General features: G+C 58.7%; 1 protein-coding gene across 1 annotated transcript in view; it reads left to right on the forward strand.

The window, feature by feature from the left end:
- Positions 1-26,201, forward strand: part of LOC119109818 (arginine-glutamic acid dipeptide repeats protein) — a 58,880-nt gene that overhangs the window by 29,696 nt on the left and 2,983 nt on the right. Inside the window, exons 3-12 of the mRNA XM_037233571.1 lie at positions 13,749-13,945; positions 18,714-18,867; positions 19,336-19,569; positions 20,321-20,419; positions 21,427-21,507; positions 21,979-22,129; positions 22,383-22,499; positions 22,985-23,163; positions 23,721-23,754; positions 25,739-25,957. Coding sequence (XP_037089466.1) covers positions 13,749-13,945; positions 18,714-18,867; positions 19,336-19,569; positions 20,321-20,419; positions 21,427-21,507; positions 21,979-22,129; positions 22,383-22,499; positions 22,985-23,163; positions 23,721-23,754; positions 25,739-25,957 — 1,465 coding nt within the window. The remainder of the gene's footprint in view (positions 1-13,748; positions 13,946-18,713; positions 18,868-19,335; positions 19,570-20,320; positions 20,420-21,426; positions 21,508-21,978; positions 22,130-22,382; positions 22,500-22,984; positions 23,164-23,720; positions 23,755-25,738; positions 25,958-26,201) is intronic.

Here is a 26,201-nt window from a genome sequence, read left to right on the forward strand (position 1 = left end):
ATGCCAGCGCTGGTGTGATTGTGGACACCACCACCGCGGCGGTGTGGCGACCGGCTCTGGTGTGATGGCCGACGCTGGGAGGACGCTGAACATACGCCCTGCTCTCTGTGGATATAGCGTGGTGGGGTGACCGACTCTGATGTGATGGCCGACGCTGGGAGGACGCTGAGAGTACGCCCTGTTCTCTGTGGGTATAGCCCTGTACAGGGGGCTGAGTGTGCAACGATCCACGCAGTTCTCGCAGGGGTGAACCAAACATTTACTGGCTCCTTTCACAGTGACTGATAGGGTTTTGTTTTGCTCACACTTGGACCTTTATAACTAATGAACGGATTGGGCTGATTGAAATTGCAGCCTTACTGAAAGGACACAACATCTGATGGCCGTTTGGAGCTGTAGGTCACCGAGGACTACAACAGATGGCCCTACTGAGGGGCACAACATTCGATGGCTGTATGCGACCTTAAGGTCACCGACGACTTCAGAGCAGTGGAAGTGAACAAGATTTATGTGGTATCAACAACGCATATTTTTCTCGTAAAATGTTTCATTCTGAAAGCTCTTAAACGCCCGCTGCCTTGTAATCCTGCACGTTTCCATGGTACGGTACATTTCGGATTGTATTGGGTTGAGGTCAAATACGACCATGTTCGATGACGTAGCAGAACGGCATATTAAGTGCATAATGCGACGGTATGATGTGTACTGGTAGAAATTTTCCTTAGTAGCTCTAAAAACTCACTTGAATTCCGCAAATAGCACAGGAACTTGCATATCCGTGTCATTCATAGAGTAGAATGACGTGTTCAAAGCGAGCACCGCAGTTACCCGGCATGACCCAGCTGAGGTTCGTTGGTGATAAGTGATTTGACCGCACTCACGTTGGCCGTCCATTGCATTTGGATCCGGTGGCGTCACGCAACACGGATATCGCAACAAAGGACGAAAGAAGCACTGTCGATGACATTATGAGGCTGTTATTACATGTCGCAGGATGACAAGGTACTTCAGGATTTGAGAAACTTTACGTTATGTTACTTTAAAATGCCGAAAAAGTTCTTTGTTCGGCCGCTCTTGTCGCAAGACATCGATGCGTGGGAAAACCAGCGGACATTAATGCATGGTGATGCATGAAGCATCTCAACTTTAAAACGCGGTTTTCACCTACACATTTTGTGGCTTACAACGTCCCTCTGTAGACTTGCCTCTGAGCGATGATCCTGCAGCTTGCCAGTGGACCTGTGCCCCGCCTGTGCACACGGCCACTGTGCTGATTACCTGTACCGCCCAAATATGTCACGTGATGGCCGGGACCAAGGCCCTTTAACGCCTGGACTGATCAGTCATGACACGTGCCGACGCAACTAGGGCACTTGTTATGCATACACGCCAACGCAACTGATCAATACCACTGCACTGGTGGCCCGTTCCCCGGTGACATGTGCACTGGGCGATTAGCGGCAGCCATGACCGCAGGACACCTGTCTCCGGTCTGCGGACATGGAAAATACGCTGATGTCTCGTCCTCTGTGGACGTGACCACAGTTCTTTTGGGTGACGTTCTGTGGGCACGGCTCCGAAACAGTGACTCGCGTAACCGGACACCTCCACTGGACTGGTGATCGGTGTTCTCTAGGCACGGCCCCTGAACTCATAGCCCGCTTCTCCTGGACACCTCCACTGGACTGGTGACTCGTGTTCTCTAGACACGACCCCTGAACTCATAGCCCACTTGTGGACACCTCCACTGGACTGGTGACTGGTGTTCTCTAGGCACGACCCCTGAACTCATAGCCCACTTGTGGACACCTCCACTGGACTGGTGACTGGTGTTCTCTAGGCACGACCCCTGAACTCATAGCCCACTTGTGGACACCTCCACTGGACTGGTGACTGGTGTTCTCTAGGCACGACCCCTGAACTCATAGCCCACTTGTGGACACCTCCACTGGACTGGTGACTGGTGTTCTCTAGGCACGACCCCTGAACTCATAGCCCACTTGTGGACACCTCCACTGGATTGGTGACTGGTGTTCTCCAGGCACGACCCCTGAACTCATAGCCCGCTTCTCGTGGACACCTCCACTGGACTGGTGACTGGTGTTCTCCAGGCACGACCCCTGAACTCATAGCCCGCTTCTCCTGGACACCTCCACTGGACTAGTGACTGGTGTTCTCCAGGCACGACCCCTGAACTCATAGCCCACTTCTCGTTGACACCTCCACTGGACTAGTGACTGGTGTTCTCCAGGCACGACCCCTGAACTCATAGCCCGCTTCTCCTGGACACCTCCACTGGACTGGTGACTCGTGTTCTCTAGACACGACCCCTGAGCTCATAGCCCACTTCTCGTTGACACCTCCACTGGACTAGTGACTGGTGTTCTCTAGGCACGACCCCTGAGCTCATAGCCCACTTCTCGTTGACACCTCCACTGGATTGGTGACTGGTGTTCTCCAGGCACGACCCCTGAACTCATAGCCCGCTTCTCCTGGACACCTCCACTGGACTGGTGACTCGTGTTCTCTAGACACGACCCCTGAGCTCATAGCCCACTTCTCCTGGACACCTCCACTGGACTGGTGACTCGTGTTCTCCAGGCACGACCCCTGAACTCATAGCCCGCTTCTCCTGGACACCTCCACTGGACTGGTGACTCGTGTTCTCTAGACACGACCCCTGAACTCATAGCCCGCTTGTGGACACCTCCACTGGATTGGTGACTGGTGTTCTCCAGGCACGACCCCTGAACTCATAGCCCGCTTGTGGACACCTCCACTGGATTGGTGACTGGTGTTCTCCAGGCACGACCCCTGAACTCATAGCCCACTTCTCGTTGACACCTCCACTGGACTAGTAACTGGTGTTCTCCAGGCACGACCCCTGAACTCATAGCCCACTTCTCGTTGACACCTCCACTGGACTAGTAACTGGTGTTCTCCAGGCACGACCCCTGAACTCATAGCCCACTTCTCGTTGACACCTCCACTGGACTAGTAACTGGTATTCTCCAGGCACGACCCCTGAACTCATAGCCCACTTCTCGTGGACACCTCCACTGGACTAGTAACTGGTGTTCTCCAGGCACGACCCCTGAACTCATAGCCCGCTTCTCGTGGACACCTCCACTGGACTAGTAACTGGTGTTCTCCAGGCACGACCCCTGAACTCATTGCCCGCTTCTCGTGGACACCTCCACTGGACTAGTGACTGGTGTTCTCCAGGCATGACCCCTGAGCTCATAGCCCACTTCTCGTTGACACCTCCACTGGACTAGTGACTGGTGTTCTCCAGGCACGACCCCTGAACTCATAGCCCGCTTCTCGTGGACACCTCCACTGGACTAGTGACTGGTGTTCTCCAGGCACGACCCCTGAGCTCATAGCCCACTTCTCGTTGACACCTCCACTGGATTGGTGACTGGTGTTCTCCAGGCACGACCCCTGAACTCATAGCCCGCTTCTCGTGGACACCTCCACTGGACTAGTGACTGGTGTTCTCCAGGCACGATCCCTGAGCTCATAGCCCACTTCTCGTTGACACCTCCACTGGACTAGTGACTGGTGTTCTCCAGGCACGACCCCTGAACTCATAGCCCGCTTCTCGTTGACACCTCCACTGGACTAGTGACTGGTGTTCTCCAGGCACGACCCCTGAGCTTATAGCCCACTTCTCGTTGACACCTCCACTGGATTGGTGACTGGTGTTCTCTAGGCACGACCCCTGAACTCATAGCCCACTTGTGGACACCTCCACTGGACTAGTGACTGGTGTTCTCTAGGCACGACCCCTGAACTCATAGCCCGCTTCTCGTGGACACCTCCACTGGACTAGTGACTGGTGTTCTCTAGGCACGACCCCTGAACTCATAGCCCGCTCTCCTGGCACCTCCACGGACTAGTGACTGGTTGTTCTCCAGGCACGACCCCCTGAACTCATAGCCCACTTCTCGTTGACACCTCCACTGGATTGGTGACTGGTGTTCTCCAGGCACGACCCCCTGAACTCATAGCCCACTTCTCGTTGACACCTCCACTGGACTAGTGACTGGTGTTCTCTAGGCACGACCCCTGAACTCATAGCCCGCTTCTTGTGGACACCTCCACTGACACCACGACTCGCGGACGTGACCTTTACACGTTTGACTTGATCCCCGTGGGTATAGCCACTAGACCGATGACCCGCGTACCTTGTGGACGCTTCGACCTTGCTAATGGCGCGTTAAACCGACAGGAACACTTTGCTAGTGGCCTGTTGTTTCCATTGTTCACTGGAATTCAACACAAACACCAATCTGACAGCTGGTGTCCTGTGAAGACGACCACTGCTGATGCTCTTTTTCATGTGAGCTGGTACACTGGACTGATGTTCCACAGATTCCAATGGTCTGATGATAACCCATGTCCTAGGGACATGACCAATGAACTGATGAATCGTTCTCTGTGGATGTTGCAACTGAAGTAATCCGTTGCCTGTGGGCATCACACACACACAGGCTGGTGCTGTCTTTCAGTACTACACACGATGCGTGGATATCACACACAGGCTGATGATGCGTGGATATCACACACAGGCTGATGACGCACGGATATCACACACGGGCTGATGACGTGCGGATATCGCACACAGGCTGATGACGTGCGGATATCGCACACAGGCTGGTGACGCGCGGATATCACCAGACATGCGCGGGAGCAACACAAGCAAACTCCGGGATCAGGGTCTACTCCCTCCCGTTTCCAGAATGAGGCAGGACGAAAATTGCGAGAACGGTGTAGTTTGACATCTATTTTGCGGTGGGTTGAGTGCTACACCGGTCTCGTTCAACGATACGCGTGCAGATGAGCGTTGGGTACGTGCGGTGGAAGCCAACACAGCATATTGTACGTTAATCCGGGACGAAATGTAAATCTCCGCGCGCGACGTGCTTTGGCCATTTGCACAATCTTGAGTGGAGTTGACTCGACCCATGCTCGATCAATTCATCATCCTCCCAACTGACCAAGAACACGTGCACCTGTCCAGTAACTCACCGCGGAGAGCGGGTTAAAGGAAAGTGGAACGTTGCAGATTTATCGACTCCTCATGGGCATCTCCGTAAGTGACCAAATGTCTCCAGAACGCTATTCATTTTCACTTTCATACAAGTTTCGCAGTCTACCAGTCCGAACGCCCGTGGTGGGGCGCCTCTCCTCGCGCGGTGAAAGCGGACCCGACGGCCGTTCCTTGCTCGACTCATAGAGCGCGTGCGATCGGTTACCGGTGTCGGATGACGTCAGAGCACCCACTAACCTCTGATTGGCTGGGCCAGGCGCAGCGCCCGTGACTTGTCCTTCCCGCCGAATACCGGTGTGCCTTATTTTCATAGCTACTTGACGAATGCACTGGTGACGAAAGGTGGGCGCGTCAGAGGCGTCCCGTGGCGCTGTTTGGCCGCGACCATCAGACGCCGGACAGGGTCGTGCTGACGCCGCTCGGCGGGCGCCACGCGCAACAGCTGATAGCGGCAGTGAAGACCCGGAACGCTGTGCAAGGGCTTGCCACGCCCGCTGAGAGGAACACACTGAGGCCAGAGTCCCACATGTGCCGGTGCAGTGACAACGTCCGCTGAGATGGCTCAGGCGCACCTTGTTGCTGCTGATCCAAACGGAACCAATTGATCGTTGATAATCAATGGCAGTGATAAATGGCTTTGTGGATGCGTGGGCAAGTAAAGCGTGCGCACAAAAAGAAAGTGGGACGTTGCCCTGTGGGCTGAATCGGACTGATTGTCTTGGCGGGCGCTGTTCGCCGTGTTTTCAGTGCAAATTGGCATACTTTTGTTCGCAGTCGATGTTTGTAAGTGCACACGTGTGCGCAGGCATCGCATGCGTCGGACCTTATTGAGTCTGCCATTGTCCAAAAATACGCGGGAATTTACTGAATGAAAGCACTGTAACCGCTATAAATGGTGTTCGATGCACCTATACTTTACGAGTTTGTCGCAATCCGTGTGGCTGAGCAAGAAAACATGGGCAAAGCATTACGAACAGACACTAAGAAACCACACATCAACAGTTTGTTGATGTACTGGCATGATGTTTCTTTCGTCATACCTGAGGCTGCCAGTCATGTTGCCAGTTTCATGGCATGACCTTCAGCAGTCGATGCGCCCTAAAACCCCAAATCATCATCATCATCATCATCATCATGGCGTATGCTCGTTGACATGTCGCACGGTCGGTTGTACTCAGATTACAAGCGCTCTGGCTCGCCGGCTGACACTCGGTGCGCAGTGATCCGCCCCCGTCCGCTCTAATCGCCCTCCAGCCGTGTTCGGTGCCGGTTCTGACCGACACCGTTCGCTCTGAGCGGTGCCAGCGATTGGCCGGCCGGCGTTCGTCAGCGGCCGGGGTGCGGCAGCGCGAGCCTGGCCGATCACGCGCACCAGCGGCCACGGCTGCCGGCCGCCCGCTCCCCGGCGCGAGACGGCCGCGCACGGGCGGCTCCAGGCAGGGCCGTGGGGAGGGCGCGGCGGCCGGCTGGGTGTGGGAGCGCCGGTGCTTCGGCTTGCCGTGCGTCGAGACGACGTGACGGAGGCGCGCCCCGGTCACCCAGCTGTCGAGTCTTCTCCCGCTGTCGCCTTGGCGTTCGAGGCGCGGCTGGCTGGCTCGGCGTGCTAGCTCAGCAGGGACGCCGAGCCAGCGCACCCATGTCAGGTGTCACCATGCGCGTACCAGACCGACCCCACGCGAGATGTCTGTGTGTGTGTGTTGGAGACGGGGGAGGGGTCCTGCACGAGGCTCTTCTGTTGGGACGTGCACGGCGCCACCGCCGACCCGGCCGGGGATGTTGGATTTTGGATCGAAATTCCTGTGAGATCATTTTCGTCGCAGGAAACTTCACTGGGCACCGGTTTTACCAGGCGCTCGTGATTTCCAGTTACGTGTGTTGATAACCAAACGCTAACATTGCTATCAGTGTTATGAAAGCGGTAGATATGGAAATGTGACGGGCCTCCCGGCGCCGCAGTTTCTGCAGCTGTCCGAGCGGCGCCACGCTGCCCGCGACCTTGGCTAGCATGTCCTTCCCATCACCCCTGAGCGCGCCCTCCACCGCCGCCTCTGCCGGGACGGACCGTTCTTCCGATGAGTGCGTCTAGCCCCCACCCGCCAATCCCCTTCGCATCGCGGCGCGTGTTAGCGCCCATCCCTTCACCGGTGTCGGTGCTGACACCAGTGTCAGCACGGCACCCCCGGGACGCGAGGCGGCAGGCGGCGCCGCTGTGTTGCGGCGGCCGGGCGACGGTGCGGCGGCCGGACGGGCGACCTGTTTACACATCACCGCCCAGCTACTGCGGGCGCCGGGTTGTGAGAGCTGGCGAGTGACAACTGTCGCCAGAGCAGCTGCCTCGGCGGCAGCGTGACGACCTAACACGCCCACGCCCTGGCGTCAGGTCCTTACACCGCCGCCGGGGCAGTGCTCCGGCGTCAGGTCCTTACATCGCCGCCGGGGCAGTGCTCCGGCGTCAGGTCCTTACACCGCCGCCGGGGCAGTGCTCCGGCGTCAGGTCCTTACATCGCCGCCGGGGCAGTGCTCCGGCGTCAGGTCCTTACATCGCCGCCGGGGCAGTGCTCCGCCATCAGGTCCTTACACCGCCGCCGGGGCAGTGCTCCGGCGTCAGGCCCTTACACCGCCGCCGGGGCAGTGCTCCGGCATCAGGTCCCTACACCGCCGCCGGGGCAGTGCTCCGGCGTCAGGTCCTTACACCGCCGCCGGGGCAGTGCTCCGGCGTCAGGTCCTTACACCGCCGCCGGGGCAGTGCTCCGGCGTCAGGTCCTTACACCGCCGCCGGGGCAGTGCTCCGGCGTCAGGTCCCTACACCGCCGCCGGGGCAGTGCTCCGGCGTCAGGTCCTTACACCGCCGCCGGGGCAGTGCTCCGGCGTCAGGTCCGTACACCGCCGCCGGGGCAGTGCTCCGGCGTCAGGTCCTCACGGCGTCAACCGACCACGACGCCCCATGATACCGCGCCCTTGCGGCGTTCTCCTGAGCATCAACAAACCTACCGCCTGCCGGCGTGGAATGCGAGGCTGATACGACTGGTGAGTGATGAGACGGCGAGTGCTTGAGCAGGGACGAGCGAGAGGCATTCGACTGACACCGGGAGTTGGAGCTAGCGACGAGTCCCCGCCAGATGCACGGGTCACGACCAGGGCCACGACCAGCCGCAACCAACAAATGATTGGAGCGGCGTGCACAGGTGCGAGCTGGGCTGCCTTCACAAGTGTACACTCATTTGGGTGCGGGCGGGCGGGTCGGCTCGGAGGCACACAACAGAGCGCGCGCACCGGCCGGCTGCAAACACCTTGCATGCGTCGACACTGGGCTGGCCTAGCGCCGGCTGTGGCACCGTGGTGATCAGGCCCGGTGCTGTCGCTCGCCGGGTGGACGGCTGAAGGCGGGTGGTCCCCGACCTGGTGGTCTTTCTGCTTCGCTGCGGTCGCGAAACTGATCGCCACTGACGGCCGGGAATGTTTTGGCCAGTCACGTGGCGCGGCCGCGCGACACGTGGCGCGCGGTAAGCCTGACGTCGGGGCGCGACACGGGAGCGCGACACGGGGGCACGAGACTGGCGCACGCCAAAGGGGAGAGCACGCGACTCTTGCCTGTGCAGCTCGAGCTCGGCGACAGCTCGGCTGCGCGTGCTGCGTGAAGCTGCTGTCCCGCTCGCATGTGCTGACGCCGAGTGATTCAGCCAGTTACAAAATTATAGAGTGACTAATGCATTCGCTCGCACCGCCAGATGCCCGGTTCGCGGTTCGTACGTCCATGTTAATGTTGCAGCGCTGTCGTCCTTAAAGGCTGTGTCGTCGGTGGGTCTTTTGGCCTTAGGCCCATTCTGCCCAGCGTTGGACATTGATGGTCTGGGCGCCACGTCCTCCGGGAGGATATGAGGGAAGATTCTCTGCCCCCCCCCCTCGCCACTTGTCTCTCAAGGTAATCATGTGCTGCGTATGGCTCCCTGTTTCCTCCGCACTGAAGATGCTCATAGCCGAAAAAGCGGGCATGACCGCTGCGAAATTTGCACACAGTGCGTGGTGCGTGCGTCACAATGTGCCGCGTCGAGTGCGAGCGGTGTGGAACAGATGCCCGCGGGACACGTGCAACCAGCTCAACTTCAAGCCATTAGCTCCGCATTACAAATGTGAAGGAGCGCTTCACGCAAAGATCCAACCATTCTCGCAAACTTGTCCGATTTCTCGGCAACCGCTGCTCCGGACAACGACGAGCCGGCATTCAGTGAGGTAGTGCATGGGGCCAGTTCACAGGCGTGCGTTCCACGAGTCACCACACTGGCAACACCACAGCTGTGGTGCTGTGGTGCCGTAGTGCGGCAACCGTTCACAACTACTCCGGTCACCGTGAGGAATGTTCGGGCCTGCCGCTCTGATCCGTCACCACCGGCTGGACCAGTAGAGTTGTTGCAGCAGCACTGCTCAACCCAGAGAGCTCGTTGTCACCAAAAGGATCGGTGTGCTGCCACTGCAAGCTTGGAACTCAAGATGAAACCCCTACAACAATTGCTTGTTCGTCTCTGTCTCTCTCTGTCTCAGTCCCTGTCTCTGTCTCTGTCTCTGTCTCTGTCTCTGTCTCTGTCTCTGTCTCTGTCTCTGTCTCTGTCTCTGTCTCTGTCTTTGTCTCTCTCGTCTCCGTCTCCGTCTCCGTCTCCGTCTCTGTCTCCTGTCTCTGTCTCTGTCTCTGTCTCTGTCTCTGTCTCTGTCTCTGTCTCTGTCTCTGTCTCTGTCTCTGTCTCTGTCTCTGTCTCTGTCTCTGTCTCTGTCTCTGTCTCTGTCTCTGTCTCTGTCTCCGTCTCCGTCTTCGTCTCCATCTCCGTCTCTGTCTCTATGGCCAGACCTCCGGTTTTGCCAGTCGGTCAGGTGGCCACGCCCTGCGATGGCCGCGGCCGCACCAGCGTCGAGCTGTAGATGCGAGCAGCCGACGGCAGGTGCGCGTGGTCGCGCACGTCTGGCCTCCTCAAGGCCGCCAGTCCATCACGCATTCACGCGCGAGCGGGGAGTGTCGCCATCAGCCCCTCGTGGCTGTTCTGAGCTCTGGAGACGCCAGCGATATCTAGCATATATAATAAATGTGTCGCCTGATTATCTAAAAATGGTAAATAGTTGAATGCTGGCACCATCACAAAAAGCCCCTGGTATTTCCGAGTGCCGCTGGTGGCCGAGCTGGACCCAGCTCATTCGGCAGGTGGTGCCCCGCCAGGTGCCGTGGATGATTTGAGTGTTGGCAGTCATCGTTCTTCGGGTGGCGAGCGGCCGTTTTTGCCGGTGCATCCCATGATATTGCCTCCTCCCACGTCACGCACCACGGCGCGGACGCCGCCAGACGGAGACGCCTCTGTCCCCGCTTCCTACGCGCCCAGCCTGGCTTCTCTCGTCGAGTCGCTATCTCCCGGCCGTCGGCAGCGGCTTCAGTTCGGCGCTCGGCCGCCAGGTGACAGGGCTAGGCCGGTGGCGTCGGTGCCGTCCCAGCTGGCACTATTGCAACTTGCAAGGCTGCCAATCGGACCTACTTTGACCCACTGGTGAGCATGCGCTTTGCCCGAGGCAGCTGTGGATCTCGAGGAAGAGAAGCTCCACGAGTGTTTACGCCAGACTGAGGGCAGGCAGCACCCAAAAACAGAGTGAAAACAGCAGCATGACAGCCAAGGTTCCCGGGTGGGAATGTATGTAGTGTCTTCTGACACCCGGGTTGTGTAAAACGGTTCCGTACATTGGCGACGCGGAACTACACCTTGCTTTGACCTCGGATGTACTTCGTATGCTGCCTTGATCCTCGAGTTCTTGGGAGCCAAAGCTGGCATTTTTGTTTTTGGCACCTGCGTCTGGATTTCAGACGACACCATATTTGAGGACATCATTCCTAAACAACGGCAGTGCAGCTTTACCCCGTCCGTTGGCTTTAAATGTTGGATTGGGGTTTCCTGACCCTTAGAATTAGCCTGAAAGGGGCGTGCTGCCTTTCAGACCGGGCAGTCTGCTGATCACGTCATATAAGGAGATTTATTTCTAGCTCCCCAAACCCAGTCCCCTGGCAGGGTGGCGTTTTGATAGACCAGACTGGAATGGATGCTGTGCTTTCTGTTGATGCTTGATTTGCTCGGATCAGCGCTACAGATCGGCATGGCGAGCTACCCCGTCGTAAGACCTTGAGCGGATCTGAAGATTCGCCTTCATTAACGGGTTTTGGGAGCCCAGGCGGGCACGCACGCCTAGCTCACATGCAATGTCCAGCGCTGAACATCAGTACCACACAGGGCTGGTGCGTCGGTACCCCACCCCTTGATATTGAATGTGATGAAAGTTGTTTACGGCCCAGTCTGACATTTATGCCTGGCTTTCTTATGGTGCCTTGGTTTTGCGAATCGTTTGCATGTGGTAGTCGTATTGCTTGAATTTATTCTTATCTTTTGGGGCTGACGTATTTGAACAGAGCAAAGCGGACCACATGCCAGTAACCATCTGGCTTCACCTTCGAGCGCATTTTAAACGGAATCGGAACTCGACGTTTGATTTGAATGCAAATATGTCGCTGTTTTGAGGGGTGCTGCTATTCACTGCTATACTTGGAAGAAAACAAAAACGGTCCGTGAACTTTTGGCTCGCAACAAGCTTCAAACTGACATCGGTTGTGTGTACGATCACAATTGGGGACGGTATTGGAGGAGTGGTATTGGAGGAGGTATATTGGAGGAATGGACATTACCCCCAAATACAAAGCGTGCTGATGATAGTCTGCACTATGACATATGGACTGGTAGCCAGGATGTTTACGGGGTGGAATGAAGCGATAGCTTTCTGTTACACTCGTCCGCACGTTATGCTGGCTTATAACGTCATCAGAACAAATACATCTAGCACAATGCCATGTTTAGCCGTTTCTAGCATGCGTGTTTGCAAGTGCTGTATCGCAGCAAGTTACAGCGGGTTGTGTGATCTTCGTGCTTAAACAATTGGTGTAGCCACGGCTCCGCGATTGGGGGGGGGGGGGGAGTAAGCATTCGGATTGGGGGGTCTGCCTAGAATCTGGGGGACAACCTGATCTGAGAATGACATAAGAACGATAAAACGTGAAAAGCGTGCACTCTGCAAGCTTAGTTAATGGAAGGGGTTTAATGACATTTTGCAGAACGAGGGGGATATCTCCCAGGGCCCCTTTCCCACCCCATCAGTGGTCACATCCATACCCAAACATTCCTCTCGACTCCCAGGGCGCGCATGACCTCCGATTGGTGGCGTTCGGTAGGCTGGCGTGCCGGTGCGCGCAGTGGCGCACGCAGGGACCTCACGGCTCGGGCCCGCCTGGCCCCGGCGGCCGGGTCGGGCCAGCGCAGCCACCGGACGGCGGGACGCGCCCCTCTGGCCCCGGCACCCCTCGTCTCTCCCCTCGCACTCGGAAGGCCGCGATCAGAAGTGAGAGCACTCGGCGGTCGGCCGGCGCGATCAATACCGGCCGATGAGGGCCTGGCTGATCTAGCGCCGCCGCCTGGCGCCGCCCCTGCGAGGAGCCGACACATGGAGCGTTCCGCCGACGAGCCGGCCCCCTTCGAAGGCGGCGTGACTGGCCCGAGCTTCCGTTACTACCCTGGCAACGGTGCTGAGAGCGCCGCTGTGCTGCTGCCTCCTGACGGCACCCGGCCGGGCGCCCCTCTGTCTGGTCTCTGGTGTCGCCGCCGCTCACGCAGCTGCCGCCCGACCAAGCCGCGGCGTCACGTGATGAGATCGCGCCAGTCCACTGATTTACAGTAGATCCGGCGCGGCAGTTATTGGGCCACGGGGGATGGAAACGGCTGTCCTACATTGTTACATTCAGCATCTGCGTCCACGCTTCGATCGGAGCATCACGACCGCTTGTCACCGGCTAAGAACTCGGTGTGAGATCGAAACATAGACATCATGATTCTAATGAGGTGATAACCCCAAGGTGATAAATGATAACCTGTCCATAACTGATGCGTTAAGATAGCATTAATTGACATAATTAAAAAGATACTCTATATTAAAACGATTGATCGGGAACAAATTCCATATTTTTTTTCCTATCCTTTAAGTTTGTTAACAACCTGATTTACAAATGCAGTCTTAGATTTAAAATACTGTTCAACAATATATGCCTGTTTACCCCTCAATGTCTGTGCAAAGAGACTACTATGTCTATGTACCGCATAATCTCCAATCGTACATAACAAATAGTCGTCCCGTCGTCAAAAGTGCTCCCGTTTGCCACCACAACACCGCGTAAGTGAAGCACCGGAACGTACAACGGTGGACATTATAACAATACACTGTAACGTGCAACGAAATATATGCATGAAAACAGCAAGCCATGTACAGCGCACGTGACATTCCAAGAACGAGGACTCGCGCAGTTGCTGCTCCGACGTCACCAGCAGATATTAAGCGACGTGCTTTGCTAGCGGATCGCATTTTCGCCCACCGCATTTAGGCGGAGGGCGAGGGAGCGTAGAGAGCCGCCGTGCCAGCTGACTGCATGACGTCATCGGCTATAGTCTCTGCAGTGGCCACGAGCGCTCCAATGCCCAGCCACAGCTGGAGCGTGTGCGGCAGGCTGGCAGGACCATTCGGTGGCGTGTACAGTATGTGCGTACGAGCCTGTCTGGTAGCCCGCCCGCGTGCTTGTGTTCTGGTCCGCCCCGGCCACGATGCTGACCCAACCCTCTCCCTGCCGCAGAGCAAGCGGGACACGCTGATGGTGAACATCAAGTGGTTCTACCGGGTGTGCGAGCTGCCGGAGAACGTGTACCAGCTGCTGGTGCAAGACCGCACTACGGAGCACGACAAGGGCCTGGCTGTGCAGGACCCGGCCGTAAAGGACCGCGAGCTCTTCATATCCGACGCCACGGACACGTTCCCCGTCGCCGTGCTCAGGTATGGCAGCCGTGTGGCACTGCAGCCGGTTCGGCCGGCGGGTCGTGCTGACGCGTAGTCTGGCGCGCCTTGTTGGCCGTGGTAAGCGATGCTGACGAGGCCGACCCCATTTTAAAATAGCCTAGCGTAACGCCGCCGTAACACCCGAATCCTGTTTATTTGTTCCCAATTTTGTAAAAGCGTCTCATTCATTTTCCTTATGAGCGCACTAACTTTGCCTGGCTTCGAATTTTCACAAATACATTTTCCGTAAAATGGTTGCAATATCCAGATATCGCTCATCATTTTGTAGTGAAGGTGAAAGGCATCTTCGTGGTAAGAAAGACAACAATGGAGACAATTTAGCCAGCCATTAAAAAACGTGAGATCTTGTCACGGTGGGAATATAACGCTGGGAAAGAAAAATCAACTGCCCTGCGACTTTAGTTGGGCTCTGAAAACCTGTGGCCATGACGATTTTACTATTTCACGTCGGACGGCGGCATGTGGTGTGCCGGGACAGCAGTGGGTGGTATGCTGGGACAGCGGCGGGTGGTGTGTCGGGACAGCGGTGGGTGGTATGCTGGGACAGCGGTGGGTGGTGTGCCGGGACAGCGGTGGGAGGTGTGCCGGGACAACGGTGGGTGATGTGCCGAAACAGCGGTGGATGATGTGCCGAAACAGCGGTGGGTGGTGTGCCGGGACAGCGGTGGGTGGTGTGCCGGGACAGCGGTGGGTGGTGTGCCGGGACAGCGGCGGGTGGTGTGACGGGACAGCGGTGGGAAGTGCGCCGGGTGTGCCGGGACAGCGGTGAGTGGTGTGCCGGGACAGCAGTGGGTGGTGTGCCGGGACAGCGGTGGGTGGTGTGACGGGACAGCGGTGGGAAGTGCGCCGGGTGTGCCGGGACAGCGGTGGGTGGGTGTGACGGGACAGCGGTGGGTGGTGTGCCGGGACAGCGGTGGGTGGTGTGACGGGACAGCGGTGGGAAGTGCGCCGGGTGGGTGTGCCGGGACAGCGGTGAGTGGTGTGCCGGGACAGCGGTGAGTGGTGTGCCGGGACAGCGGTGGGTGGTGTGCCGTGACAGCGGTGGGTGGTGTGCCGGGACAGCGGGGGGTGTGCCGGGACAGCGGTGGGTGGTGTGCCGGGACAGCGGTGGGTGGTGTGCCGGAACAGCGGTGGGTGGTGTGCCGGGACAGCGGTGGGTGGTGTGCCGTGACAGGGGGTGGTGTGCCGTGACAGCGGTGGGTGGTGTGCGGGACAGCGGTGGGTGGTGTGCCGGGACAGCGGTGGGTGGTGTGCCGGGACAGCGGTGGGTGGTGTGCCGGGACAGCGGTGGGTGGTGTGCCGGGACAGCGGTGGGTGGTGTGCCGGGACAGCGGTGGGTGGTGTGCCGGGACAGCGGTGGGTGGTGTGCCGGGACAGCGGTGGGTGGTGGTGTGCCGGGACAGCGGGGGTGGTGTGCCGGGACAGCGGGGGTGGTGTGCCGGGACAGCGGTGGGTGGTGTGCCGGGACAGCGGTGGGTGGTGTGCCGGGACAGCGGTGGGTGGTGTGGGACAGCGGTGGGTGGTGTGCCGGGACAGCGGTGGGTGGTGTGCCGGGACAGCGGTGAGTGGTGTGCCGGGACAGCGGTGGGTGGTGTGCCGGGACAGCGGCGGGTACTGAGGTCACCGCCGGTACTCCGTGGAAGTCGGGTTATGCTCGGTCCCTCAGGTCACCCCCGGAGCTCAGTGAAGGTCGGGTTGCACTCGGCCCTTCAGGTCACTGGCACAGCGAGCATCGGTCCTCCCGTTGTTTTCTGAGACTAGTGTCATCTGTGCGCGTTAGGCAGGCGCCCAGCTGCAACGGTAAACGGAGTCTTACCAAAACAGCTGGGAGATGGAAATGGCTCCATAAATAGATTGTCACCATATTTTGCCAACACCTGTCCAATTGTTCGCATGTTTGAACACAGGCTGCATTCTTCCTAAAACAGTAAAGTTTCACCCGTGGTTGCCACACAACAAAACAATGACGTTCTTTTGAGCACGGTCGTGGTCGTCCCGTGACCTACCTAGCCTGCGGCGTCACGGTGTCCACCGCATACTGGCCACGTGCGCCGCACACTGGGGTAGAGAGCCCGCGATGGCGGCAGATGGGCTGTGCTTGCGGGGCCGGACGGGCAGGTCGGGGGTGAACGCCGATGACCGTGTCGACTGAGCCGGGCGCCGGGCGCCGTCTGAGCGCCGCTCCGCACCAGCGGAGGCCGGCCGCCAGCAGGTCGGCCAGGGACAGCACGGAGACGCCCAGCAGCAAGCTGTTGTAGCCGCCCATCTCGCTGACCAGGCTGACTGGCCGGCACGAACGACGCTCCGTCGCGACATCCTCCGGAATCTGGGCCACTTGCACATTGATAGTCGTGTGCGCATTGGATATCTCTTTGGCACTGTGGTGCACCGCGTAGCGTCGGTATTTGCAGGCCGGCATGCATACAGCCAGTGCTCCAGGCATGCCGTGGCGTCCATTGGCGCTCGTAGCCTCTCTACGGAGCGTTCTGGCAGATGAGGGGAAATTCTGCAGCACATCCGGTGGTGAGCAGTTCAGCCTGTGTGCCCGGAGTGCGGGGTAGCAGTTCAGCGTACACACCTGACTGTCGTAGCCAGGTTCTGACGCGCATCTCTCACGGCGCGGACGTTCTCGGTCGAGCATGCGCGATGCCATTCAAACACTGAAGCGTTGGCTGTGGCGCAGTACAAAGGGTTGCTCAAAGTCCAGCGTGCGGATGCCCAGGCTCTTGGGCATTGGGTGCCGTTCCGGGTGGCGGAATACGCGGTGACCTCACCTCACACGGATGCTCGCTCTCCTTGTCACTGTTACAGTCAGTTGCGACCTCCAGACGGTACGTCAGCCCCCAGGTGGGATGCGGGGGTGAAGGTGTGACACAAAATCGGCTGACACAGAGTCTGCCATTGCCCAGGAACGCCAGGACCCGGATCTGACGGGAACGTGGCCTGCAGGGAAGCTAATGTTGGCGCATGTGTAGCGGCAGTGGCAGCAGTGCAGTAGCAGCCGGGGGAACAGCCTGTGTGCCCAGGGAAACACTGGCGAGCCACGTCTCTCGGCTATCAAAGCGCCCTTCAAACGATAGGCCCTCTTGGTAGTAAGATCATACGGACAGCCACAGACGGTGACCCTGGGCACGTTGACGTCCTACCTGGGCGTGTAAGAGGGCGTCATAGAGACGGGTTCGCTGAGGTGCAGCTGCGGTAGCTGCCGACACTGGCAGCCGGCCAGCACGGCAGCGGACGCTCCGCCGTCTGCGGCGCAGCAGCGGCGGTCGGGCATTATCGTGGCTGGCGGTGTGGCGAAACACGGTAATGGAAGTAATGGGAACGACCAAATACATATAAGCGTAACAGCGGCAACCTTTCAGATTAGTCTTAAAGTTCATTGCTCGCCAGCACACATTAATGAAACGTCCCCATGCCAACAGCGGCATTGTGCTGACGTCTGTAACCCTCCCTGCCTTGCGCGGCATTGTGCTGACGTCTGTTACCCTCCTTGCCCTGCGATCTGCATGCCCTCATAAACGGGCTGTAATTATGAATTCCCCAACGAACGGAAGGCGAGCGGCTGATCGCCAAAGGGCCTATTGGCTACAAACGGCTAATGGATCGCAAAACCGTCCGGCCGTTTCGGAGGTTCGCCAGTTATCGATCGGAGAGCAGTCAGCGCCACTTTTACGACACTAAGCTGGAATCAAATGCGCTGCGAGGGACCGGGCCATAAAACAACACGGGCGTATAGCCGTGTTTATTACTACCAGAGGCATCCATGTATGGATCGGACGTGGTGAGTGGCTTTCTTTGTTATTCACATTGTTTCTTATATGCTGTTTATGCGCTCTTCCTTTTCTCAGGTCGGTACTTACTGTATCGAGCAATGGCTCCGCAGAATTGCCGTAGGTGTACGCCATGCCTAGACGTTGTGAGAACTCACAGAGCTGATGTGCTTTTGCTTACCACGTGACAAGTAGGGATGAAAGATTACATACATCCGTTGAGTATCCATCCCAGCTGCTGACTTACACGTTGCAGCCGCCCGCGTTGGAGTGTTCCTCCACAACAGGGGCTCTGACGTTTGCTGGATGACTTTGCATTAAAGCAGTTTCGTCCGGTCCTGTGCGTATATTTTAGGGCGGAAAATATAGATAAAGCAGCTTTGCGAGTGCTGTCGGCCCAAACACGGCACGATCCCACAACGATTTAATTGATCTGTTGCTCGATATAGTACGTTTTTGCACTCGTGAGGGAGTCACGAATTGCATGCAAACGAGCAAAAATGAGGAAAAATCAGGCGGGATCACGTGGGGTCTCACTTGTACGATTGCGATCAACCGCTTGCTTCTCTCGCTCACACAGTACATGCTTCTCTCGCTCACTCAGTACATGCTTCTCTCGCTCACACAGTGCATCTGAACGTTTGGTCTCACTTGTACAATTGCGATCAACCGCTTGCTTCTCTCGCCCACACAGTACATCTGAACGTTTGGTCTCACTTGTACAATTGCGATCAACCGCTTGCTTCTCTCGCTCACTCAGTACATCTGAACGTTTGGTCTCACTTGTACGATTGCGATCAACCGCTTGCTTCTCTCGCTCACGCAGTACATCTGAACGTTTGGTCTCACTTGTACGATTGCGATCAACCGCTTGCTTCTCTCGCCCACACAGTACATCTGAGTGACCAGTATCCAAAGACTTATAAAAGACAAAGGCTTATTCCCCACTTATGCCGTTGATCCTTTTGCAGGGGTCCATGCAAGGTGATCCACTACAGCGATGTGCGCAAGGTGCGCGAGTACGCGCCGGCCACCGACACCTTCTTCTATGTGCTGACCTACAACCCGGAGACGCGCCGCCTGGCGTCGACGCAAGGCGAGATCCGCGTGGGACCGTCCCACCAGGTGAGCGGCTCGTGTTCCGTCCCATCAGGCGAACGGAGGGGTGTCGATGAAGAGGCACAGGTGACGGAGTCTTGTTGGTGTCACGCATCTGCAGCGTGTCTTTTGGGGCAGACTTTTGCCTTTTAGAATATCCAAGACGATAACATTAACGTTGATTTGAAAGATAAAGCACTGCAGCAGCGTACAACAGTGACAGTGATTCCGAGCCGTTTTGGTTTCGTTGTTTCCGGGGCAGTCGTTGAAGAGCCCTTTCTTTTGTCCAAGTTAGTCGCGTTCAGGGTACTGTTACGTCTTACGACACTTCCTGGTATGATCTGTGACGCCGCTAAGAACATCCACGTTCCATGCGTCAATAAGTGATCTAAACAATGTTCTGCCCGTCCTGGGATCCGACGGCACGGTCTGTGCTGCCGACCCTCTGGCGTCACGTCTGTCATCGCGGCCGGCTGACCGTGACTGTCGCCGCAGGCGAAGCTGCCCGAGTACCGGGGCGGCCCGCACGCCGACATCGCGCCGCGGCCGACGGGCGCCGAGGAGGAGCGGCTGTGGGTGCCGGGCCGCGCCGCCGACTCGGACCTGCTCATGTTCCTGCGCGCCGCCCGCTCAATGGCCGCCTTCGCCGGCATGTGCGACGGCGGCAGCACGGACGAGGGCTGCGCCGCCGCCAGCCGCGACGACACCACGCAGAACGCCATGGACGTGGTGCGTGGCCGGTGGATCGCCGCGTCAGAGCGTCGCCGCCCGGCCGGGCCTGGCGCCTTCTGGGCTCGGCAGGGATATCGATGGGGTCGAGGGGCCGCTGAGCGGGGATCGCTGAGTGGACGCCGCACGTCGGACCAGACATGGCGCAGACCACGACGCCCACAAACAGTAGGAGCGACCACTCGTCAGCTCGCACAGGGCGCACCGGTGGCCCTACCGCCACTGCACTCGCGTCATGCAGGTGCCTAGCACTTCAGCCCAGTTCGGAAACAGGCGTGCCGCTCTCGGTTGCGCCGTCCCCCAGGCGCGGCTCGGCGCGTGTCAGAACGGCGGCGCTCCTCCGTCACGCTTCACTGTTTGAGCGTCCATGGTTTCAGTCTTGCGCAAGCCGGCTTCAGCCGTCCTGACGTACCGTGCTGTCGACGCCGAAGGTGTCTATCTCAGCCGACTGCTGTGGCTCGGCATGCCCCCGTGGTGTCTGGCGGTCTCGCTGGGCTGCTGTGAGGTCACAGTGCGCCTGCGGCGGTCGCTCTGTTCGGCTGACGTAGTTTCACCGCGCGCCTGTGGCGGTCGCTCTGTCCGGCCGGCGTGGTCTCACCGCGCACCTGTGGCGGTCGCTCTGTTCGGCTGACGTAGTTTCACCGCGCGCCTGCGGCGGTCGCTCTGTTCGGCTGACGTAGTTTCACCGCGCGCCTGTGGCGGTCGCTCTGTCCGGCCGACGTGGTCTCACCGCGCGCCTGTGCGCTTGCAGCTGCACCAGGCCGGTTACGACCAGGGTCAGGCGCTGCAGGCGCTTGTCAGGAGCCCCGTACCGGCCGGCGTCCACCAACTTTGGGCCGACGACGAGAAGGTACGCACACGCGCCAGCCGGGCCAGGCGCTGCTGGCAGCTGCAGTCCAGCAGGGACATCTGTTGCAGTCGAGGGGCAGGGCCTGGGCAACAGTCCTGCAAGGACATCTGCTACAGTTCAGGGGGAGGGGGTCTGGGCTGCAGTCCAACAGGGACAACGGCTTTAATTGTGTATGATGCCGTCCAGCAGCGACAGCGCCTGTAGTACGGCATGGATGTGGTGGCAGCCCGGCAGAGACGGCGGTTGTAGTATGGTGAGGGCGGAGCTGCAGTCCAGCAGGGACGGTGGCTGCAGTTCAGTAAGAATAACGACTGCAGTATGGTAGGAATGGGAAGTAGCAGTCCAGCAGGGACAGCGGCTGCAGCCCAGCTGGGCAAGCGTGTGGCTAAAAGCTGATCATTCGATCTGGTTTTGGTATTCGAACCATCGGGTTATTTCCTCGGCCGAGGAGAGATCAAAGCTAACCGCTAATTAGGCTCAAAGCTGATTGTGCTTGTTCTTGGTGGGGAAGGCCAAATATTCGTTGCCTAGTAATAGCTTTTCTTATGTTTTCGAACATGCCATTACTAGCGTGGGATGTGGGCGGAACCCCAGCAGGGCTTGGGGCTGCTGTCAAGCAGGGGTATATGTGGACCGTGGTGCAGGTCGATCGTCCTGAAGAGAGGCGATTGTTTCCGTTTGATGACTAGATCATCATATTTTATGGCCAATTTCAGCGTTATGTATGAAGAGTCAGGCTGTCGCCTGAGCGGAAGGCAGCTGCTGTCGAGGCATTCCATCATTTGTGCATGTAGCGCCATATGTGATACCAGGCACTCTTGCGCATCCAAGCGTTTTAGTGCCTGGCTGTATGCGTACATATAAAGGATATGTATCCACAACGCACACATGCATGCACGCACGCACGCACGCACGCATGCACGTCTGTGTGCGTGCGTGCGTGTATGCAACTGATTAATGGATTGGTGTCAGTAAACGAGTCCATATGTAACAAGCTGTTATTACAGAAGAAGTTTGTGAAGGGACTTCGTCAATATGGAAAGAATTTCTTCCGGATCAAGAAGGAACTGGTCCCTCACAAGGAAACGGTAAGAAAATCAGTGACCGGTTGGATCAAAGAAATTAAACGGTCCTTTTAGGAAGTCGTATCAAAATGTAGCTGCGTATTTAGGTTTGTTTTTCTTTAAACTCCCGTTGTGTGCTACCATAGATACGTAGTCAAAGTTCCATCACATTTTCCTTGGTCGCGTCTTTGATTGCGAGCAAAGAGAGTTAAGACCAGATTTTTGCGCATGATATGACAATATTATTTGGTTTAGTCAGCTAAGGACAAGACTAAACAAAACAGTGAATGTCAATTGAGCAAATCTTTGTTTTGCGTCCATAGCGGGTTTCTGTTCGTGTTCATATAGTGGTTCGCGGCAAGCTGGGTTATCGAGGACTCCCATTTGTCCACCATTACCTGCAGCGCGTTATTGTGCGGAGTCTGCCCGTAGCTGCCCCGCTCCCGGTACACGCGTGCTGCGGTGTAACGCTGGGCCCTGGCCTGTACCCCGTAGAGCGAGCTGGTGCAGTTCTACTATCTCTGGAAGAAGACGGCCGGCGCTCAGGGCAACCGACCGCGGAACATCGCCAGACACCGACGCAGCAACGGCATCCGCCGTATCCGCAGCCGCAAGACCGGCAGCAAAGCTCAGCGCGAGGACCCCGGTCAGTCGGCGAACGGCCGTCAGCTGGGTGTGCACAGGCCTTCGTTTCCCGGAACGGACGGCGGCAGTCCTGTCAGTCTGCTGTACTGGATTGTGGGAGAGGCGGTATTCGTTTATTGGCGGCTGGTGCGGACACCGGGACTCCCAACTTTCTGCTGGTATGGTGCCTTCTGCAGCGGGAGACCGTCCTTCGGCGGGTGACGCCTGCGCATCAGCATGCCTTCGCGCGCCTCATAGTCTGCCCTGACCCGCAGCCGCGGTCGGCTGCGACCTAAGCTCCACCAGCGAGGCGGATAACGACGACTCGGACGACTCCGACTCCAACACGCGTGACATGTCCGGCTACCACTGTCGCCACTGCTTCACCGTCTGTGAGTGGGCTCGACGCCGGCGCCAGAGTGGCCTGCTCCGGAGTGCGGCGGCGCTGTCGGGGCTCCCGCCGTGGGCGCCGGCGGGTCGACAGAGCGCCCGCCACTGGCCGCGGCGTAATGCGGTGTGACGTTATCACGCCCTGACGGCGCGCGGTCATTTGTATATCATTGGCAGGCATGGTAATGCCACCTGACGGCCCAGGGCGTTAGGAGCGAACATCACAACGCGGCCATCGTTATCGCGACGTCGGGGCTAAGAACCTGTTATGGTTGGTGTGTCTTTTCTCGTGCTAACACTGATGCGGTTCACTTAGAATGCATTGTAAGAAATCGAAAGACGATTGCAACATGACGTGAACCCAACGCCGTCTTCCTCCCGACTGTGGCATATTCTACATTTAGATGTCAGATGAAGTACTGCACCCGTGCGGGTCGCTTCACCTTAGGGCGGCCTGCCCCTCACTACGCGTCTCCGGTCGTTTCAGCGTCTAAGGGCTGGCACCACGCGGGCAAGGAGCACGTGCTTCTGTGCACAGAGTGTCGGGTGCACTTTAAGAAGTACGGTGACTTGCCTCCGCTCAGAGAGCCGCGCCAGGCGCCGCTGCAGCTGCCTGCCGTCAAGGAGGAGGGACGCATGCGCACCAGGACACGTGCTAAAGAGCTGGTAAAAACCCGCCTGGACTGTATTTAGTGTCAGACTATTAGAATTGGTGTGCAACCGGGCAATGTTGGCTAGGGTGTCAACTACGGTCAGCTTCTGAAGGGTGCATGAGAGTCACGACACGAACGTTGCCTTTGACTTGGTGGGACGCCCAGCTCCCAGAAGCGTTGGTTTGTCTATTCACGTCCTCTTTATGCTCTTTTTGAAGTACAATCTGCCGATGGTTGGTTGCCACGAGACATGTCGCCTTGTCGCCGCGTAATCGTGAACAGACGATTTGATGGCTGGAATGTGGCGTGTTTGATGTCCCCTGTGACCCAGCATCACTGCTTTAGCCGACGACCCTGTGTGTCCCCTGAAGTGTCGTTTCTGCGTGGCTTTGGCCCGTGTGACTCCCTACGGTTTCTCTTTTTAACGTCAAAAACCTTGTGCTCTGCTATTTTCCTATTTTCCTATGTTTCCTTTCACTGTGCCGATGCCGCCGCGTGACCTTCGGGCGTTTTCTCCTCCGTGCAATGTGCCGCTCGCCCTTGTGACCCGCGACCACGCTGGGCCCTCAGTCACGGGGTCGGCGTTCGCGGCGCGACAGTCGCAGCCGGGCCGGCACGCCGTCCGACACGGCCAGCAGCTGCTCCAGCGGCTCCTCCGACAAGGGCCGGTCGGCCTCCTCGCAGGCGGCGCCACCGTCGGCGCCTGTCGCCAAGCGCCCGGCCCCGGCCGACCGCGCGGACGACGCCGGCATCGACGCCAAGCGGCGCCGCGCCACCGATGTGAGTCCTGGCGCCCCGTACGGATTGAGACGTCCTCCTCCGCCGCCCTTGCTGGCCGATGTGAGTCCTGGCGCCCCGTACGGATTGAGACGTCCTCCTCCGCCGCCCCTGCTGGCCGATGTGAGTCCTGGCGCCCCGTACGGATTGAGACGTCCTCCTCCGCCGCCCCTGCTGGCCGATGTGAGTCCTGACGCTCCGTACGGATCGAGACGTCCTCCTCCGCAGCCCCTGCTGGCCAATGTGAGTCCTGAGTCCATTGTGAGTACGGATCGAGACGGCCTCCTCCGCGGCCCCTGCTGGCATTCGCCGGTCGGGTGTGGTATGCGCCGGCGGCGGCTTTAAGTGTGGTGAACGACCCGGTGTCGCGTAAGTACGTTTATCATTTATGTCCGTCCAATGCTCCAGATAAGCTGTGGTCGGAAAATGTGTCTTGGCATCCTGCGAAAACAGTTTGCAGAACGTTTGGTTTTATCGGTTGTGTTAGCGGCTACTAGAAAGGTTGGAGGGCGAGCCTGTTTTTACGTCAGCTAACTGAATATTCCGTGGCTTCGGTGACTTGCCACGGCCTTGCGCGTCATGATTTTAAGGGGCTTGTGTATGTTTCAAATCACTGAGCGCACCGGTATGCGATTTCCAGCACCAGCTATCGCGATTATTTGTGAGTTGTGCTGCAATATTCCCAGGGTCCTTCCGCGAGAACTATTGGATGAGGCGACCTCTTCTTCTGCAGTATTGCAATTTCACTACATTTCCAATTTATCATGAACGTGATAAATGCGAACGTCATAAATGTAACCGACATACCGATATACCAGACCGACAGTTCCGACCACGATTATCTGTCGGCCTTGTAAGGTTCGGCATCCCCTTTTTCTGCCGTTTATTATGCTTCATATCCAGATAGGACGCAGCCGTGAAGCTGACCCACGTGGCAAATGAGCCTCTCGGCCCTTAAACGTCAGTTACCATTAAAATGGTGGCGTACAGTCACGTTCTGTCTCCGCATATTGCAATGGACCAACGCGCACCACCGCATCCCTGTGGTCCAGTCGAGTTCTTCGATAAGCCGCGCGGTCTAGACCGGCTGCCGTGCTGCCCGGCCCTCTCGTTCTAACTCTGCGTCTCGTTTGTCTGCCAGACGTCCGGCGACGACAGCCTGAGCGACTCGACCAGCGAGCAGGAGGCAGCCGACGGCGAGCTCGCCTCGTCTCGCGCCTCGTCGCCGGCGCCGGACGAGCCGGACGAGTCGGCGACGGCTCCGCGGCCGATGTCGCCCCAGCGTGAGCCGCCGCGGTCGGAGCCGGAGCCTGGGCGGGAGCCGGAGTCGGAGCCCGAACCTGTGCCTGAGCCTGAGCCTGAGCCTGAGCCTGAACCGGGGCCCGAGCCGGAGCCGGAGCCTGACTTTGAGCCGGAGCTGGAGGCAAAGCCTGAGCCTGAGCCTGAGTCAGAGCCCGAACCGGAAATGGGTCAGGCCAGTCTGCTGCCAGAGGCGGCGGCTGCCGAGCCCGTGCCCGAGTCGAGCGAGGCCGCGCCCGAGTCGGCGGCCGAGCCGGAGCCGGAGACCGATGTGAAGCCGAACGTGGCGCGGCTGGATGCTGAGGCGGCGCAGGCGGCCCGCCGCTGGCTGTCTCCGCCGACGGACGCCGAGCCGCAAAACCTGACCACCGTCAAACAAGAGCCGCGCGTCACCTGGGAGGGGCCGGAGCCGCGCGCCGCCGTCGTGTCCGAGCCGCCGGCTGCGCTCGGGCTCGTCGCCGTCACCACCACACGGACGTCTGACCACGTGATGGTGTCGGCGCCGCCGCCAGCGACGCTGCGCACGCAGCCGCCCATGCCGCCTATGCCGGGCATGCCGCCCATGCCGGGCATGCCGCTGTACGCCGGCCCGCCGCGCATGCCCGCCGCGCCGCACCACCTGTACGGCTACCCGTACCCGTACCCGTACCCGTATGCGCAGCCACGGTACCCGCCGCGTCCTTCTCTGGGCGGCGCCGGTGCACCGGACGAGACGCTCGACCTGCGCAAAAGTGACACCCGCGAGAGGGGCTCGCCGGCGCTGCCGTCGCCGACGGCCCGGCTGGAGGCGACCGGCCGCCTGGCGGAAATGGCCTGGCCGCGGCCGCCTGACGCGGCCGCGCCGCCCACTGGGGGCACGTCGGGGCCGCTGGTCGACTCGGCGGCGGCACAGACCGGCTCGGCGGCTGGCGCCAGTCGTGCCCGCCGCCGCTTCGGTCATCGCGCTCGCGCCGCCACTGGCGCCGAACTCCCGCA

The sequence above is a fragment of the Pollicipes pollicipes genome, unplaced genomic scaffold (assembly GCF_011947565.3).
Source record: "Pollicipes pollicipes isolate AB1234 unplaced genomic scaffold, Ppol_2.1 Scaffold_7231;HRSCAF=8579_pilon_pilon_pilon, whole genome shotgun sequence".
Lineage (NCBI taxonomy): Eukaryota > Metazoa > Arthropoda > Thecostraca > Pollicipedomorpha > Pollicipedidae > Pollicipes > Pollicipes pollicipes.